The following is a 20900-nucleotide window of genomic DNA, read 5'->3' on the forward strand; positions in this document are numbered from 1 at the left end:
AACTAAAATCTATTTTTATATAGAAAACTTAAATCGGCCGTAGATCCTTAAATAACGCTCCAATTAAGAAAATAGTGAAAATCTGTGATCACTCATATTCCTCACCAAAAATCAGTTTTTGTATGAAAACTTAAAATCGGCCATAGATCCTTAAATAACGCCCCAATTAAGAAAATAGTGAAAATCTGTGATCACTCCCTCCAAAAATCAGTTTTTGTATGAAAAACCTAAAATCGGCCGTATATACTTCAATAACGCTCCAATAAAGAAAATAGTGAAAATCTGTGATCACTCCCACCAAAAATCAGTTTGTTTAAATAACGCTCCATTTAGTGAAAATCTGTGATCAGTCATATTTCCCAACTAAAATCTATTTTTATATAGAAAACTTAAATCGGCCGTAGATCCTTAAATAACGCTCCTATTAAGAAAATAGTGAAAATCTGTGATCACTCATATTTCCAACCAAAAATCAATTTTTATATAGAAAACTTAAAATCGGCCTTAAATAACGCTCCAATTAAGAAAATAGTGAAAATCTGTGATCACTCATATTTCCCATTAAAAATCAATTTTTATATAGAAAACTTAAAATCGGCCGTAGATCCTTAAATAACTCTCCAATTAAGAAAATAGTGAAAATCTGTGATCACTAATATTTCCCACCAATAATCAGTTTTTGTATGGAAAATTTAAAATCGGCCATAGATCCTCAAATAACGCTCCAATTAAGAAAATAGTGAAAATCTGTGATCACTCATGTTTCCCACCAAAAATCAGTTTTTGTATGAAAAACCTAAGATCGGCCGTAGATCCTTAAATAATGCTCCAATTAAGAAAATAGTGAAAATCTGTGATCACTCATACTTCTCACCAAAAATCAGTTTTTGTATGAAAAACTTAAAATCGGCCGTAGATCCTTTAATAACGCTCCAATTAAAAAAATAGTGAAAATCTGTGATCACTCATACTTCTCACCAAAAATCTGTTTTTGTATGAAAAACCTAAGATCGGCCGTAGATCCTTAAATAACGCTCCAATTAAGAAAATAGTGAAAATCTGTGATCACTCATATTTCCCACCAAAAATCAGTTTTTATATAGAAAACTTCAAATCGGCCGTAGATCCTTAAATAACGCTCCAATTAAAAAAATAGTGAATATCCGTGATCACTCATTTTTCCCACCAAAAATCAGTTTTTGTACAGAACACTTAAAATCGGCCGTATATCCTTAAATAATGCTCCAATTAAGAAAATAGTGAAAATCTGTGATCACTCCCACCAAAAATCAGATCTTCTTGAAAAACCTTAAATCGGCCGTAGATCCTTAAATAACGCTCCAATTAAGAATATAGTGAAAATCTGTGATCACTCATATTTTCCACCAAAAATCAATTAAGAAAATAGTGAAAATCTGTGATCACTTATATTTCCCACCAAAAATCTATTTTTATATAGAAAACCTAAAATTGCCCGTAGATCCTTAAATAACGCTCCATTTGAGAAAATAGTGAAAATCTGTGATCACTCCCACCAAATGTATGAAAAACCTTAATTCGGCCGTAGATCCTTAAATAACGCTCCAATTAAGAAAATAGTGAAAATCTGTGATCACTCATACTTCCCAACAAAAATCAATTTTTATATAGAAAATTTAAAATCGGCCGTAGATCCTGCCGTAGATCCTTAAATAACTCTCCAATTAAGAAAATAGTGAAAATCTGTGATCACTCATATTTCCCACCAAAAATCAGTTTTTGTATGAAAAAAGTAAAATCGGCCGTAGATCCTTAAATAACGCTCCAATTAAGAAAATATTGAAAATCTGTGATCACTCATATTTCCCACCAAAAATCAATTTTTATATAGAAAACTTAAAATCGGCCGTAGATCCTTAAATAACCCTCCAATTAAGAAAAAAGTGAAAATCTGTGATCACTCATATTTCCCACCAAAAATCAATGTTTTTATGAAAAACTTAAAATCGGCCGTAGATCCTTAAATAACGCTCCAATTAAGAAAATAGTGAAAATCTGTGATCACTCATAACATCGGCCGTAGAACATCTAAAACTAGATTTTTTTTTGCTGGCAATACAATTATCACTCTAAAAAATATTAAAATTGTGATTAATTTTAAAATTCCTTACAATAATTAGTTTAAGCTTTACGAAACCAAAACCATTAAATCAACTAGCTTTATAACATTTGTCAAGGAAAGCGGCCTGTCAAGTGTCCAATTTAAAAATAGTTGCCAGGATAGAGACATTATAAATATGGGTTTCTCTTTAAAACAAAATGAAAAAATCTTTACAAGTGTTTTTGTTTTTCTCGTATGCAGTATTAAGAAAAAAAATAGTAAATTTATAGTTTGTTGATTGAATCAACTGTCAAACATACAAGTTGCTAAAACTTGTTTGAATATTTAATTGTCTAACTTAAAAATTAAGACATAAATCAAAGAAATATATCAAAATATATTGTATATGCTTAAGCATAGACTATTTATTTAATAAATAGCACTTTTAATTGGCATAATGGTTTTAATTTTCTAAGACAAATATAGAATTAAAATGACAAAATAAATAAAACGCCAGCGCCAGACATCTTAAGTGTTGTTTAGAAGGAATAGTGGGCATGTATTTAAATTATAATTTATAAACTATAAATTAAATAGTTAATAGCCAACATTTAAGCAACAAACCACATATTCATAAAGTTATCAATGGTTTATTAAGCACCTTTTCTACACAAATTTATTCTAATAAAAGTTTAACTATTTTTTTAATCGTTTAAATGAATGATTTGAGGTATATGGAGAATCGCAGAACACCCCCGGGGGTCAACATATTCGAACATTTTGAAATAGTGTCTATTACTGTTATCTTGCACAAGTGGTTGTTTGTATTTGACGAGTTTGTTTAATTAACTAATAAATATTTCTTGTTTTTTATACCCTACACCACTTCAGTGGGGAGGGTATATTGGGTTTGTGCTGATGTTTGTAACGCACAATAATATTGGTCCTATACCCACCTTAAAGTATACCAATCGGCTCAGAATCATTTTCTGAGTCGATTTAGCTATGTCCATCCGTCTGTCCGTCCATGTAAACCTTGTAATCAAACTACAGGACGCAATTTTGGAGATAATTCAATGAAATTTGGCACATGATCTTTTATAGTACCGTAGACGAAGCCTATTGAAAATGGTTAACATCGGTCCATTATTTCACCTAGCCCCCATACAACTGAACCCCCGAATAGGGCTTTTAAACTTTGTAATCAAACTACAGGTCGCAATTTTGGAGATAATTCAATGAAATTTGGCACATGATCTTTTATGGTACCATAAACGAAGCCAGTTGAAAATGGTTTACATCGGTTCATTATTTCACCTAGCCCCCATACAATTGAACCCGCCGAATAGGGCTTTTAAGTTCATAATTATGTTTAATATACTCATATCTCGAAAAAAAGCTGCAAAAACCAAGTTCTATACAAGATTTGATGACCCTCACGAATTCCATAATAATAGATCCTCATATGACCCTAGCCCCTATGAAAAGCCCCCATCAAAATTTTACTTAAATGTCCACAATTTTATTCAACAATAAACGGCTTAAGTATGTATGTATATCTGAGGCAAGGTAAAATTCAATTTAAATGCTTTATTATGGCAAATAAATCACATTATATTTTTGTCAAAGGTGTAGGGTATTATATGGTCGGCCTCGCCCGACTATAATTTCTTACTTGTTTTTTTAATAAAATTATTTGAAATGTTATCAAAAATTAGTAGATTTTTTATTATTTGTATTGATTTAAAAGTGTTGCATAAATTAAATAATGAAAATTAAAATATTTGATTTGTTTTTCAAGCATTAAAGATTTTATTAATGTGTGTTTAAATAATGGCATTTTAAAGTAGATGAAATGTTTAAAAATTTTTCTTGATATGTAAACAACGACTGTGAAAATGCTCTATAAAAATGAAGCTAAATTAAATATATAATAATATTTACATATGTAAATATTTGTAAAAACAAGTTTAACAAAAGCGGGTAGCTTTTTGAAAAAAAAAAAAAAAACGTTTAATTAATTATAACAACGTCAACGCTATTATGTCTTAAAGCGCCAGAATTAACAAATCAATAAAATTTAATAAGCAAATTAATAAGCGTAGCAATTAAAAATTAACATAATCGGTAAAACAGGAGAAGTTGAAATGTTAGAAAATAAATTATATAATTAGTCACTTAGGTAATTAAAAAAATATATACAAATAATTGATTTAAAAAAAATATTCCAAAAATACACAAATTGTTTTGATGTTGAGGAATGATAAAAAGTTAAATTTAATCTGATTAACAAATTGTTAATTAAAGTAAAACATCTACGATTTTTTTATTAATGCCCATAAGCCGCTCATGTTGTGTTCTTAGAAAGCTTTAGCAGCATTTGTTCTTGGCTGAGCTATTAAAAGTCACTATTGTGAATGCATATTGTGTGGTGTATGTCTTAGCTAATATTCGAATTATTCGAAAAGTAACTGCTTTTAGTTTTCGAAGTAGAAAATTTTCGATTTTAGATAAATTAACGGGAAAATTAAATAAAACTATTCGCATATGTATAACCTTTTTCGAAAATATATAAGAACTTATTCGAACATTTAGAGATGAGTCTAGACAAAAACCAATTTCCAATTTTTAATTAAATTTAAAAATTTTATTAAAAATTAAATTTTTCACTAAAAAATCTAATTTACACTAAAAATTAAAATTTTCACTAAAAATTTAAGAGATGGAGCAAAAAATCCAAAATTCATTTTTTGATAGAAAACATAAGAATCACTTCTAAATCCCATCAAAAATCGAAATCATCAAATTGACCATCACTAACTAGTACATATATAGTTCCGGCAGACAGGTAGTGGTAGTACATCCTTTTACCGGGATTGTAATACCACCAATGTAGGGGCCCCTTATTTAGGTAACATGACCCCAGGGATCGATTCTTGAACAGATTGATATTAGTAATCCTTGAACCAACAAAGAATATCAATGCTGGGTGCTATATACCAGATTATATACTCGATATGAGATCTCAGTGCAACTACTTCTGACACACTGGCTTTATAAAAAATTCATTGTGAATGAAAAACTCTACAATACTTTTAACAACCATTTCATATCTACAAAATCACAATTGGTCGACCTTCAAACAGCTGGTTCCATGGTGTAATGGTTAGCACTCTGGACTCTGAATCCAGCGATCCGAGTTCAAATCTCGGTGGAACCTTGAATTAGTATTTTTTTTTAATTTATTTTCAAAAATCTATTAATAAATTACGTTTTTTGCTAGATGCTGTGAAAATAAAATTCAAAATAAAATTCTTAGTAATTCAGGTTCCACCGAGATTTGAACTCGGATCGCTGGATTCAGAGTCCAGAGTGCTAACCATTACACCATGGAACCACTTGCTTTACGCGGTTATAATTGCAATGTTGAATAAGCGGTATTCGCAGTGCGCATGTGAGAAAATACAATCCACAGTAAAAATATTTCGTTATTTATGCTTCAGCCCTAAAGTATACTACAAATATATACCTGGTTTATTGGGTCGTTGTTAAATTTTATTTAAATAATAAGGATTTTTTTATGTTTTGTTAATTTTATTTATGTATGTATATTTTTATTTCTTGCAATTAAATTTATATTTGAAAAAGAATTTATTTACAAAAAAATTGCCTTATTTTGACCAGGTTCTACCGAGATTTGAACTCGGATCGCTGGATTCAAAGTCCAGAGTGCTAACCATTACACCATAGAACCGCTTGAAAAAAATTGAGTCAATCAATAGTTTTCTATTTTAGCTCAAAAGATGATCCTCTTTTGTATCAATTAAGCAAATCCCTACGTGTTAAAATTGGTCATAAGTTACCCAGAATTATTTCTTATTTAGGAAAATAAATGCTAGAGATTAGAATGGTTGGAATAATAAACTCAATACATACATCCATACCTACATATACATTAATATGTATGTATAATAACATATGTATTTATGTGGATATTATAAAGAGTACATTATTCTTGAGTTTTTGGTTCAGTTTTGACTGACTTGTAATACGATCTATAAAATATTAGAGTGCTAGTTATGACATCATATTAAAAAAAATATCGAGGGACTAAAGTCAATAGTCTCTATCTAAAATAATACAAGTTTTCAGGAGAGCAAAAAAAACTGTTTATTTTGATAGTTCCTGAAGAGTTTTGAATTTTTTCTTCTACAATATATTTTAACGACCATATTCTAAACCGTTATATAAAAAGAATTTAAAATTTTGCATAATTTGCAAAATTATTTACAAATTTATATCAGATAGAGCTTTTTTCTACAAAATTTTTTTTACAACCTTCAGATAGAGAGTTTTTCAGAGAAATAGAAATTTTTTATTTCAGCAATAAATATTATATTTTATGCAATTTAATGAAGTAATAAAAACCAAATTGTTAAAAAAGCAACAGATTATAAGGTTTTTTCAAATATGATACTAATGAGCGATATCTCGAAAACTATTAAACCGATTTTAAATATTTTATTAGTAAACACACTTGGTTTTGCAGCAAAAAAATTATCCAAAATAATAGAGTTTGAAGCAATTTTTGGATAAAATAGAGAGTTTTGCATTCAGATTTTTTCTTTTTTTTAAGAGAGAAAAATCTAAAAATTTTTATAAAATTGCCAAAAAATAATTTTTTTCTTTGAATTTTTGATATTTTGGCATCAAAATCTTATTTTCGTGAAAATGATAGATAGAAACTATTGAATATAGTCCGATATGAATTTAAAACTAGCTATACCCAGTGTGCTTTTCTACCCTAAAAGCAATATGAATAAAAAAACCCACTTAACGATTTGGAAGATTCTTACTGCAGCCCCCATTGAAAGTCCGCCCGTTATTCTCAAAATGTTCGCATGAATATCAAAGTTCTTCATGTAAAATTTTAATATTCTAGCTCTAATAGTTTCTCAGAAATACTAATTTTTCTATTTAAAGTGGTTAAAGTTCATCGTGCAAAATGTTGAGATTCTAGTTGTAATAGTTTCCAAGATAAACGAATTTGTGTATTTGATTTATATGGGAGGTGCCATGCCCTGTGCTGTTAGTCCGCCCACTTTTTATCCTAAATAATTATATTGACTCTAAAGTGGCTTTGACAAAATTTGAGGACTCTAACTGTTATATTATCTCAGATATACTGATTTAATATTTTCTTAATATGGGCGTGGCTCCTCGCCCACTTGAAATTTCAAAATAAAAAGTAGTCTATAAACTCTTCCAGATATACAGGAATACACTGTTTCAAGAAAGTCGGTTCAGCCGTTTAGTAGTCTATAAGCTTCAGATATACAAACATATAAACATACAAACACACATTCATTTTTATATATATAGATAAAGATAATAGGGTGGGCCGAAAATTCCTTTTTCGCTAGGATCACCTTTTAATAGTGGAATTATGTTTTACATATTTAAACTTTAAATAGAAGTATTTATAAAAGTTTTTATAAAATAGCTTTCAATTATTTTTAGAGCTCACGCATCGCTAAAAATGTTAATTCAGATAGAAATTTTGCATACATACATATTAGGGTGTCCCACTTGTAGGATTACCGCTCAAACGATGCGTACTAATGTACTCAATACGAGAAAAAAATTTTCAAAGAGCCTAAGTTCCCTTCCAGCGATTGAAAATCCTGATCTCAGTACAATATATTAAATACAATTTTAGTCTGTAATCTTTTCGAAATGGGCTAAAAAAATTCCGTTGCTTTTACCCACTAATCATTTTGTGGACCAAAAACTATTATACAATTTATTTTCCCGTAATCAAGACTTTAAAATTATATAAATACATATTTTAGATGTATATTAGGGTGGTCCCAAAATGGAAGTTGCTGATGTTCCCACCGAAAATTAAAATTTAGTTTATTCTAAGATACCATTTCTCAAAATTTGAGTCTTGACGTCAATATTTGGTGAGCTCGATCAAAGGATAAAAAGGTCCTTTTTTAAGGTTTTTATGATTTTTTTTCACATTTCTGACAAATAAACCATATGCAAATTGAGTATCATATGAAAGGTCTTTGGGAGACGATTTCAATGACACAACACAATTTTGTATACAACACCAAAATTATTACAAATGTCGTCATTTTTTGGAAAATTTTTAGGATTTTTATATTAATACATAGAATTATTTAATGTAATTTATTGAAATTATTACATTATAAACCTCATACAATTTCACCCAAAAGGTTTTTTTCTGTTTTTTGAAATTCGCTCTATTTTGTCCCAGGTTTTCTGCTACCTATATCGAGGGACTATATTCAATAGTCGCTATCTCTCATTTTTATGAAAATGAGATTTTGATGGCAAAATATTCAGCAAACTATCGCGCATCAGTGATATAAATTTCAAAGAAAAAACATATTTTTTGGCAATTTTATAGCATTTTTTAAATTTCTCTATCTTAAAAAAAGAAAAATTCTAAATGCAAAACTCTCTATCTTATCCAAAAATTGCTTCAAACTCGATCCCTTTGGATAATTTTCTGTTGCAAAACAAGTCTTCTTAATAATTTGGACATGCTGAACACAAATCCGTCAAAATATTTAAAATCGGTCTAATAGTTTTTGAGATATCGCTCATTATGATACTAATTAAATCAATTTTATTGTTGTGTTTAACCATATAACATTGATTTTGGACCAAAACATTATAATCTGTTGCTTTTTCAACAATTTGGTTTCTTTTCCTCCATTAAATTGTATAAAATATAATATTTATTGATTTTAATTCAAATAAAAATTTTATGTTTCCATGAAAAACTCTCTATCTGTTGGTTGAATGAACATTTTCGTAGAAAAATAAGCTCTATCTGATATAAATTTGTGAATAATTTTGTAAATAATACAAAAATTAAAATTCTTTTTATATAATGGTTTAGAATATGGTCGTAAAAATATATTGTAAATGAAAAAATTAAAAAATCTTCACGAACAAGCGAAATAAACAGTTTTTTTGCTCTCCTGAAAACGTGTATTATTTTAGATAGAGACTATTGAATATAGTCCCTCGATATTTATCTAATACATATCAGCATACGCTTAATTTCATTAGCTCTACAATGGTATATAACACTTTATGGTTTCATTCTATTATAAATCAAATTTTTCAGTGTATGTACCAAAGTATAACAAGTAGTCCGACTCTTTGACAGCAGTACCTAACTCTAAGCATGTGTTAGTGAAAAAGTACCTAACTCTAAATTTGTATTAGTAACAAAAATGTACATGTATTTGAGCATTTAAAATTTTCACCAGACATACAGAGTTTTATAAAAATTCATAAAATTTTATTTGTTTGAATTTTCAATACAAAAAAATGTAACTCTGCTTCTAAATTAAAATTCTACCACAACAAAAAATAAATGTCAATAATAAATAAAAAATAAAATTTTCAGTTTGCTCAAAATAAACGGAATTTTAAAGAAAAAATTTCGTAAAAGTATTTTAAAAAATTGTACTTTTTATGTGGATAGGTGAAATTTCGCGTAGAACCCGCTATTAATTCGAAAATGTAAGTAGAGATTTGAAGTATTTTGACACAATAATATTTCTCACCAAGGTGTTGAATTCACACAGCACCCGTAAATGTGGAGGTGGAATTTCGTGTACGTGAGAGTCGGACTACTTGTTATACTTTGGTATGTACTATGTACTAATAACTAGCGGAACTGAAAAGAAATACATATCAATAGAGAGAGAGAGAGGAAACCAGCAAACGTAATAGAATATAGTCATTTGCTAATAACAAGCGGAACTGAAAGGAAATACATATCAATAGAGAGAGAGGAAACCGACAAACGTAGTAGAATAAATTATTTGCAAGTAATAGAATAAATTTATTTGCTCTGCAAAGCAGAGAGCAGAACAGCGACAGAATATCAAAATGTAATAGAAGTAAAGAGAAGTGATTTTTTTGTTTATTTTTTTAAAGGGAGAAGTTGCAAAAATTGGAAATAGAATATCACGGCTACGCAAACTTAAAAGAGTGAAATGATTTGTAATATATATATGTATGTATTTTTAATATAAAAAAGAAAGAATATTATGTATTTTGAAAAAAATATTAAAAAACAGTTAAAAAAAGTGTAGTTGATCTTGATCGACCCTATGATACCCTACACCAGATATAAGAATATTTAAAATGTGATTTATTTATTTTTATATTATAGTAATTGTATTTGAATTGTATCTACATTTGAATATTATTTACAAATTGATATCAGATAGATGTTTTTTTCTACGAAAACTTTCATACAACCAACAGTTAGAGAGTTTTTCACAGAAACATAAAATTTTTATTTGATTTAATATCAAAAAATATTATATTTTATCCAATTTAATTTAGTAAAAGAAACCAAATTGTTAAAAAAAACACCATTTTATAATGTTTTGGTCTAAAATCAACGTTATATAGTTAAACACGACAGTAAAATTAAACTAATTACTGTCATTATGAGCGATATCTCGAAAGCTATTAGGCCGATTTTTTACTTATTTGTGTTCAGCAATTCCAAATTAGTAAGAAAACTTGTTTTGCAACAAAAAATTATTCAAATTTCCAATTTATCTAGAGTTTAAAGCAATTTTTGGAATAGATAGACGATTTTGCATTCAGAATTTTTTCTTTCTTTAAGATTGAAAAAATTTCAAAATGCTATAAAATTGTCAAAAATATGTTTTTGTCTTTCAAATTCATATCACTTTTGCCATCATTTTCATGCAAATTACAAATAGCGAATATTGAATATAGTCCCTCGATATATTTAAACATTTGAATAATGAAAACCGAAAAAATAGTCAGTACGAATTTTATAAAAAAAATAAAAAAATACCAGTTATAAAACGAAAAAGTACCAAAAAGTCCCATTTTATAAGTTCTCACTTACTCCGGGCTTTACATGAATAATTTTATACTTCTAGGTTCAGTATTACAGAAAATTTAAAAAGTACCTTTTGAAGAACGAAAAAGTACCAAAAAGTCCTATTTTATATGTTCTCACATACCCCGGTCTCTACATGCTTAATTTCATGTTTCTAGATTTAATATTATGGAAAATTAAAAAAGTACCTTTTGAAGAATGAAAAAGTATCAAAAAGTTCCCTTTTATAGGTTCTCACTTAATCCGGGCTCTACATACTGAATTTCATGTTTCTAGGTTCAAGATTATAGAAAATTCAAAAAGTTCCTTTTTGAGAACGAAAAAGTACCAAAAAGTCCCCTTTTATGGGTTCTCACTTAATCCGGGTTCTACATTTCATGTTATAGGTTCAATACCATATAAAATTAAAAAAGTACCTTTTGAAGAACGAAAAAGTACCAAAAAGTGCCATTTTATACATGCTTAATTTCAAGTTTATATGTTCAATACTATAGAAAATTCAAAAAGTACCTTTTGAAGAACGAAAAAGTATCAAAAAGTCCAATTTTATAGGTTCTATTATCTTCTCCTTCGTAAAAACTACTAAAAAATATTTAAAAAGTGGTCGGAGTTTTTGTAAAAAATCTAGTTTATAGTAAAAATGACGATTTCTAAAAGAGTTTAGAAAAAAAAACTAAAAATTCAAAATTTTTTTCAAAATTTGATTTTCAGTAAAAAATCAAGTTTTTGTTAATAAAAAAAAGAAATTAAAAAATAATATTAAAAATATAAAGATTTTTAACGATTATTTTTATATTATTTTGCCTTTTAAAACAAATTTTTTAATCTTAAAAATATTTAGAAAGAAAAATTATGATTACATACCTTTAACTTTCTGATATTGACGTCACAAACAATACGCTTTCCAACAAGAAATATTTTTTTAATAACACACTAATAAAATAACACTACACTTTTATTTAATTTTCACTAATAAGCAACTACTTTTAATAAATATAAAAGGCCATAATGCTAAAGGAAGCATTTTAATTTTTTTCTTATTTTCTTTTTTTTTAATTTTCTTCATTTTTTTATTTAACACTTTTTTACACATAAAAATAGTAGCTGCTTTTTTCAACAAAAACAAATACACCGACACGAAGGCAATCGACGTCGATATTACAACAACCGTAACCGTTTTATTTAGCCACCGGTTTTTAAATAAATTGTTTACTTTTATTAAAAAACATTTAAATAACACTTTTAAACACATTTTATCAAATATAAACACTTGTTACTAAAAAATTTAAAAAAACGAAGAGCGATCTCACAATTGCAACCGACTTCAACGACAACCAGAGTAAAACTAAATGAAAATGTCATAAATTAAGAGCAAACTACCGGCAAAATTGATTGTAATTGTAAAAGATTAAAGGAATTGTTATTGTAATGAGAAAAAACTTTTGTTTATTTACATATTTTAATGAGATGTTTTTGCAAGTTAATGAAATGATATTTTTGAATTTTAAAGAAATTGTTATTATTTGTCTATTTAATAGATTATGAAGATGATTTTTGTTGTTGTATTATCCTTAAGGGGAATAAAAATGTGCTGGCGACTCTTCCAGCTTTCCTAGGAACAATTTTGAGATTGTTGGAAGCTGCTGGGAAGCGTCTGCCGGATAAATGGTTTATGGGTATTGGAATAAGCGTTAAAGCTAAAACTCAGGTTGTGGTTACCACTCATTTAGTACATTGTTTTGTTATAATGGAAACAAGTTGTGGACATTTTGTTTGTCTTGTATTTGGTGATCTCCAAAAGTCTGCCAGATAAATGGTTTATGGGGTTTGGGCTATCTGTTAAAGCTAAAACTCGTTAAAATATATTATGAAAGTGATTTTTGTTGTTAAAATATCCTTAAGGGAAATAAAAATGTGCTGGCGACTCTTCCGGCTTTCCTAGAAACAATTCCGAGATTGTTGAAAGCTGCTGAGAAAGCGTCTGCCGGATAAATAGTTTATGGGTATTGGAATAAGCGTTAAAGCTAAAACTCAGGTTGTGGTTACCACTCATTTAGTACATTGTTTTGTTATAATGGAAACAAGTTGTGGACATTTCGCTTGTCTTGTATTTGGTGATCTCAAAAAGTCTGGTGGATGAATGGTTTATGGAGTTTGGGCTATGTGTTAAAGCTAAAACTCGCTAAAATAGAATGTGAAGGTGATTTTTTTGTTATAAAATCCTTAAGGGACATTAAAAATGTGATTGCGATTCTTCCGGCAAACTTAGGAACAATTCCGAGATTGTTAGAAGCTGCTGGAAAAGCGTCTGCCGGTTAAATGGTTTATGGGGTTTGCAACAAGCGTTAAAGCTAAAACTCAGGTTGTGATTACCACTTATTTAGTACATTGTTTTAATATAATGGAAACAAGTTGTGGACATGTTGTTTGTCTTGTATTTGATGATCTCCAAAAGTCTGCCGGATAAATGGTTTCTGTGGTTTGGGCTATGTGTTAAAGCTAAAACTCGTTAAAATATATTATGAAAGTGATTTTTGTTGTTAAAACATCTTTAGGGGAAATAAAAATGTGCTGGCGACTCTTCCGGCTTTTCTAAAAACAATTCTGAGATTGTTGGAAGCTGCTGGGAAGCGTCTGCCGGATAAATGGATTATGGGTATTGGAATAAGCGTTAAAGCTAAAACTCAGGTTGTGATTACCACTTATTTAGTACATTGTTTTGTTATAATGGAAACAAGTTGTGGACATTTTGTTTGTCTTGTATGTGATGATCTCCAAAAGTTTGCCGGATAAATGGTTTTTGGGGTTTAAGCGTTAAAGTTAAAACTCAATAAAATATATTATGAAAGTGATATTTGTTGTTATAATATCTTTAAGGAAAATAAAAATGTGCTGGCGACTCTTCCGGCTAACCTAGGAACATTTCCGCGATTGTTGGAAGCTGTTGAGAAAGCGTCTGCCGGATAAATGGTTTATGGGTATTGGAATAAGCGTTAAAGCTAATACTCAGGTTGTGATTACCACTTATTTAGTACATTGTTTTGTTATAATGGAAACAAGTTGTGGACATTTTGTTTGTCTTGTATTTGATGATCTCCAAAAGTCTGCCGGATAAATGTTTTCTGTGGTTTGGGCTATGTGTTAAAGCTAAAACTCGCTAAAATAGATTATGAAAGTGATATTTGTTGTTATAATATCCTTAAGGGAAATACAAATGTGCTGGCGACTCTTCCGGCTAACTTAGGAACATTACCGCGATTGTTGGAAGCTGTTGAGAAAGCGTCTGCCGGATAAATGGTTTATGGGGTTTGCAACAAGCGTTAAAGCTAAAACTCAGGTTGTGGTTACCTCCCGTTTAGTACATTGTTTTGTTATAATGGAAACAAGTGGAGGACATTTTGTTTGTCAAGTATTTGATGATCTCCAAAAGTCTGGCGGATAAATGGTTTATCGGGTTTGGGCTAAGAGTTAGAGTTAAAACTCGCTAAAACAGATTATGAAAGTGAATTTTGTTGTTATAATATCTTTAAGGGAAATAAAAATGTGTTGGCGACTCTTCCGGCTAACCTAGGAACATTACCGCGATTGTTGGAAGCTGTTGAGAAAGCGTCTGCCGGATAAATGGTTTATGGGTATTGGAATAAGCGTTAAAGCTAAAACTCAGGTTGTGGTTACCACTCATTTAGTACATTGTTTTGTTATAATGGACACGATTTGAGGACATTTTGTTTGTCTTGTATTTGATGATCTCCAAAAGTCTGCCGAATAAATGGTTTCTGGGGTTTGGGCTAAGCGTTAAAGATAAACCGCTAAAATAGATCATGAAAGTCATTTTGTTAATATAATATCTTTAAGAGAAATAAAAATGTGCTGGCGACTCTTTCGGGCTAACCTAGCAACTATTCCGCGATTGTTAGAAGCTATTGAGAAAGCGTCTGCAGGATAAATGGTATGGGGTTTGGAATAAGCGTTAAAGCTAAAACTGAGGTTGTGATTACCACTCATTTAGTACATTGTTTTGCTATAATGGAAACAAGTTTTGGACGGGTTTCTCCATCTGTCATGCTAGGATAAAATGCTTCCAACTAGACGTTAAGGTACAGAACCATTCGGTTTCAGTATGCAAATAGAAACTGACACAAAAGGAACAACTACAATCAATGGAGATTATTGTCACACATGATATATTAAACATTTTTTTTTAGAATTAGAGTAAAGTTAGAGTCCAGTTATAGATCTGAATTAGAAAAGAACTAGAAATTACCTAGCACTTACGTAGAACTGAACTTTAAAGAAACTTGAACTGAGCTAGAGCTAAACTAGAACGGAATTAGAACTGAACAAGAACTGAAGTATAACTGAACTAGAACTGAGTTAGTAATAACCAAGAACTACACTAGAACTAAAATAGAAGTTAAGTAGAACTAGAATTGAACTAGAACAAAAGTACGTGAACTAGAACTAAATTAGATCAGAATTGGAACTAACTAAGCAAGAATTGAACTGATTGGAATTAAAGTTAGGGTAGAGTTAGAATAGAATTAGAAATGATTTTTGAAAGATCCTTGAACTTTTAATATTAATAAAACTTAATACTTTTGGCATCCTTAACATATCATTTAAAAAACGGAATCATATAACTCTTCGAAAATATCCGAAATACTATATTCTATATAAAAATCCATGAAAAAAAACCATAAAAAAGTTAATTTCTTAGGTCCCACCGAGATTTGAACTCGGATCGCTGGATTCAGAGTCCAGAGTGCTAACCATTACACCATGGAACCCGTTAAGGATACAATGTTGCAACCAGTAATAAAAAGGATGTTTTCACGTAATGCACAAATACAGATACACTACCACACACACACAAACACAATATTAAAAACTATCTAAGTTCAAACACCCCTATTAACAGACAATGCGCATGTCAAAGATAAAATCTAAACAATAAAAAGGATATTTTTATCCTTTTCAGTAACACTTCGAAAACCTCTAATATTTCTAATAGAAAACAAGTTTTGTTAGGGGTTTGAAAAGAAAAATTCATAATTTTTTTATTGAAATAAGAATGTATTAAAGAAATTATTTAAAAAAATTTATAATGTTAGACATTGGAATAGTTAATTTAATTAGATTAAGTAAATAATAGGGAATAGGTTAACAAAATTTAAAGGGAATTAGTTTTAAATTCAAGCATAATATTAAGTTTCTAATTATTTTGAATATTTAGTTTTTTTAATTATTTTTTTAAGCAATATTTATTAAATTTAATTCAATGCTGTTGAAGTTAATACAGCTACACCACGCTCATAGAAACTGTGAGGATCTTGTCCTGCGGCTACAGCCAAATCAACAGTAAACAAAAGTTCTGTGCGTGTGGAATTCAAGTAGACAGGCAAAGTCAATTTGCTGACACGATGTTCGCTGGTTAATCTAAAAAGAAAGGAAAAAAGTAGAGAATCACAAAATTACAAATCTTTTAAATAATTAACTAAACTAGAACTGAACTATAACTGAACCAGAACTGAAGTAGAACTGAACTAGAACTGAACTACAACTGAACTAGAACTGAACTAGAACTGAACTAGAACTGAACTAGAACTGAACTAGAACTGAACTAGAACTGAACTAGAACTGAACTAGAACTGAACTAGAACTGAACTAGAACTGAACTAGAACTGAACTAGAACTGAACTAGAACTGAACTAGAACTGAACTAGAACTGAACTAGAACTGAACTAGAACTGAACTAGAACTGAACTAGAACTGAACTAGAACTGAACTAGAACTGAACTAGAACTGAACTAGAACTGAACTAGAACTGAAATAGAACTGAACTAGAACTGAACTAGAACTGAACTAGAACTGAACTAGAACTGAACTAGAACTGAACTAGTACTGAACTAGAACTGAACTAGAACTGAACTAGAACTGAACTAGAACTGAACTGAACTAGAACTGAACTAGAACTGAACTAGAACTGAACTAGACTGAACTAGAACTGAACTAGAACTGAACTAGAACTGAACTAGAACTGAACTAGAACTGAACTAGAACTGAACTAGAACTGAACTAGAACAGTTCTAGAACTTAAATAGAAATACAACTTAGCTAAACCGCTTTCTTAAAAATATTACTTACTTCACCCATTTCAGCACCGTTACTGGTAGATCCATCATTATAGTCGAGGCCAGCAACAATTCATTGTTCTTGCACTGAGCTCCTTGCAATTTCAAGCCCGTAACACCAAAACTGCTATCCTTAGATTCTGCATTTGCTCCCGTTTCGGTAATGGTAACTTCCAAAGCCAATTCTTCCAAAGACCAGCTATTAGCTTGAGCTACACACTGTCTAGTGGCGGTAATATAAGCTTCAGGATTCAAAAGACCACCCAACCAAACATGGAAACCTTGCAATTCCTTAGCACCTGCTTGTGACACCAATTGTGAGACCTTTTGCAATTGTTTAATACGGTTACTGAAATCGGTAATCCATTGTATAACAGTGCAGCCAGCTGGCACTGTATAACGTTTCCAGCCCTTGGGGATAATACCACGCACTAACTCTGACAACATGGAACGATGATGATTAGTTTGTTTCTTTTCACCTTGACAGATGAGCACAACATCTTGTAAATCAGAAATGACAGTTTGCAGCAATTTAGCGCCCATGGTAACTTCACGTTCAAAGTAGCGATACAAAGGATCTTTGATGTTCTCCACAGTTCTCTTGAGAGTGGCCAAATTCTTGGGCAACAATTCCAACCAAGCGGTGGCGGAATTGTGCAATACCTTCATCCAGGAAGGACGGCCATCTTCTTGACGTTGAGCGGCAGCAGCAGCGGCCTGTTCATTGGTTTCCTCTATGGTGTAGGCCAATTCTTCATCATCCTCTAGCTGCTGCATCTTCAGCAACTTACTGACCAAGTCAGTACCACGAGTGGTGAGCAACACTTTTTCAGCATTATTGGGTAGACCCAGCCAGGAAGGTGTTTGTCTATCCGTGAGATTTTCAATCCATTTAAGGAAATGATCTCTTCTGGTGCCATCGGGCATGGTAATATGACGCTGACCTCCACTGGCTCCATCCACATTAGCGACCAAAGCAAAGTCAGCCTCAAACGATCTGGCGGTAAAGAGTTTCTTCAAGAACGAAGTCAATAGACGTTGATCGAAATCGTTATCGATTTTACCGCCATAGATCGATTGCGATAGTAGAGTAACTAAAGCATCCCATGGTACCTTCTCTGGTGGCAAATTAGTTCTGCCCATGGCGGTAGTATCAATCCAAGTGTCGAGCGTATCACAAGCTACTCTCAAATCACTTTCATTGAATTCGTATTTCTTGGCCCAACCCAGAGGAACGTAACGCAAACGTTCTTGTACGATGGCGTGGAACCAGGCCAACAGGAAGTATAATCTGGCTCTTTCACTGGGTGTCTTCATCATGCGGCCTGGTGGCACGGTATTGAAGGTTCTCAACAAATTGGCTCTGATGCCTGGTGGTGGTTCAAAGACAAAGATTCTGCCAGCTCTCAAGAGATTAACTGGTACTTTAGGATTAATTTCCATGGTTAAGAAGAGACGGAAACCGGAATGTGGTTGCAAAGAATGCAATTTCTTTTCGAGTTGTACCAACCATTGAGGAGCTAAATGCACGTTCTTAAGCAATACCCAACGTCCGGTCTTGCAAGCCATATTAATGGCACTTTCTGCTTGATTGAAACCTTCAGCAGAACCAATAGCAATGCTGGAGATTTGTTTATTCAATTCAGCAGCTAAATCATCCACACGGCCTGAAGCATCGAAACCAGGCACAGAACACAACAAAGCTGGAGTATTGGCATTCAATTGTTTCTCCACAACAGCAGCAAAATCTAATTCATCTTCAGCCGTCTGCATAAAGTCTTCTCCCAATACGGCATTGACCACATTGTGGGCAGCAGCAATAACACGATCTGGTCTAAAGGCCTGGATCAACAGCAATTGATGTACAGAAGTGGCAATGGGTGTCAAAGCCTTAGACTCATCCCACAGCTGAGGTACACACTGTTCGGGTGAACTCTGTTGCAACCAGGCTCCTAATTCGGGAATGGAACGTAGTTTGTCAATCAATTTACGGAATATGGGAACTCTTGTTGCCAAACGATTTACACCATCTATTTGTTCATGAGTCAAGCCCTCCACTGGAGTAGGATTAGCCAAAAGACCTTCTTTGCTTCTCAAGAAGAAGCTGAATTCAGGATCTAGATTCATTTCAGAAGTACCCTTCAAGTGAATCTTGCACATCAGGAGAGCAAAGGTCAATCTATCGTTGTGCAACATACCACGAGCCACACGATCATAGCACACCTGGAATAGATCGCGCGTAATAATGCCCAAACGTTCAGTATTATCGGACTTGCCCTCCAATTTCTTATTGTTATACAAAACAGTGGAGAAAATATCCAAGAACATTTTCAATGAGTATTGATACAAGAAGTGAACTTGATTCAAACTGTCCATGGTAAAGTAAATGTTACTGCAAGCCACCGACAAAGGCAAATATTGTTGTGATACCGTTTCAATTTCCGCTATAACCTTATCAGTTTCATCCACCTTCTGGTTGATGTCGTAAGCCTCCTTCTTTAAGGTCTCCAAAGTAGCAATAACAGAATCATCATCCAAAATCTTACCCTTGGCATCGTTCAAAGCCTGCAACAGACTCTTTTCCAATTGACGCAAACGTAAACGGAATTCGCCTTGTAATTTCAACAAATCCGATCTCTTCTCATCGATATCGGGACGTTCGGCCTTTAATACTTGATTCAAACACTGAGATTGCAATGAGCTTCTGGTCACAGTGAAGTTGACGAATGTTACACGAGAACAAATGTCGGGTGGAAATTCGACAGTAGGATCACGTGTAGACAAGAAGATAACAAATGAGGGTGACAAATCAATATCTTGATCGCCCAATGTTATCAAAACTCTGCCGCCACTTCTTCTCAATTCACGATTCAAAACCGGATTCAAAATGGGATCGTAATTTTCAACATCCTGCACTAATAGCGGATTACCGAAACGCAAGGCTGATTCCAAATTCTTACGGAACGAATCATCCAAGAACGAAGTTTTGGTAATCTTTTTGCCAGCATATTCATTCAACAAGAAAGTGGTTGCCTGACCAGAAGGATCAATGATCAATGGATATCTGTTGAATCTCTTCAACATTATGGCATTCTCAGTGCAAAGATCATCAGTGGGTAAAGCATTGGCCTGCCATCTTAAACGTTCATCGGGATTCGAGAGATATTCGGTGCGTGCTATATCACCTCTATATTGTATATTGGCCGATTGTAAATGTTGTGACCAGGTGGTAAAGAGATTGGTACGATAATGTTGATCGAAATAACCACCATAGGCTATAAAGGCAGCCGATAGTAGAACATCACCAATAATGGTGGACATTTGTGATTTAAAGGTTTCGCTAGTACATTCCCAACGTTCACGTTCAATGTTCAAACTCTTGAGTAAAGCAATCGAACGATCGACCTTGGCTTGTACATTCTCCAAATCGGTTTTAATAGCCTGAGCTTGGGAAATCAATTGAGCGTATTCCTCCTTATAGGCAGAAATACTTTGCTCCAATTGCTCTACAAGTGATTTAGTTTCATCAGCGTTTTTCTTGTTGACTTCAGCTTGATCTTCGAGAGAACGTAATTCATCACGTAGCGGCTCAACACGTTTCAACATGTCGGCGTATTCGATCTAGGTAGAGGAGAAAAGATTAGGAGAAAGATTAGATGTGGAAAGACTAAACTCTAGGCTGATATATAATATCATAAAGTTTTTAATTAAGAATGATTTGAGAATAACATTTGTTATCAAATTAAGAAAC

The 20900-nt window shown here is 31.7% G+C and overlaps 1 protein-coding gene and 4 non-coding genes across 8 annotated transcripts in view; 1 reads left to right on the forward strand and 4 right to left on the reverse strand.

The window, feature by feature from the left end:
• Positions 1 to 5228: 5228 nt before the first annotated feature.
• On the forward strand, positions 5229 to 5300 carry Trnaq-cug. The gene has a single exon. It is a non-coding gene; the product is annotated as a tRNA-Gln (tRNA).
• Positions 5301 to 5405: 105 nt separating this feature from the next.
• Positions 5406 to 5477, reverse strand: Trnaq-cug. Its single transcript has one exon. It is a non-coding gene; the product is annotated as a tRNA-Gln (tRNA).
• A 285-nt stretch (positions 5478 to 5762) lies between these two features.
• On the reverse strand, positions 5763 to 5834 carry Trnaq-uug. Its single transcript has one exon. It is a non-coding gene; the product is annotated as a tRNA-Gln (tRNA).
• Positions 5835 to 15733: 9899 nt separating this feature from the next.
• Positions 15734 to 15805, reverse strand: Trnaq-cug. The gene has a single exon. It is a non-coding gene; the product is annotated as a tRNA-Gln (tRNA).
• A 265-nt stretch (positions 15806 to 16070) lies between these two features.
• Positions 16071 to 20900, reverse strand: part of LOC119600906 (dynein heavy chain, cytoplasmic) — a 33717-nt gene continuing 28887 nt past the window's right edge. For all 4 annotated transcript variants that reach the window (XM_037951489.1, XM_037951490.1, XM_037951487.1 and 1 more), the window contains 2 exons: positions 17163 to 20770; positions 16071 to 16454 (listed from right to left, as the gene is read on the reverse strand). In XM_037951489.1, coding sequence (XP_037807417.1) covers positions 16289 to 16454; positions 17163 to 20770 — 3774 coding nt within the window. In that variant the 3' untranslated portion in view covers positions 16071 to 16288. The remainder of the gene's footprint in view (positions 16455 to 17162; positions 20771 to 20900) is intronic.

The sequence above is a fragment of the Lucilia sericata genome, unplaced genomic scaffold (genome assembly GCF_015586225.1).
Source record: "Lucilia sericata isolate MDLA Ls3-8-SP2 unplaced genomic scaffold, ASM1558622v1 Contig000127F_arrow, whole genome shotgun sequence".
NCBI classification, from domain to species: Eukaryota; Metazoa; Arthropoda; class Insecta; order Diptera; family Calliphoridae; genus Lucilia; species Lucilia sericata.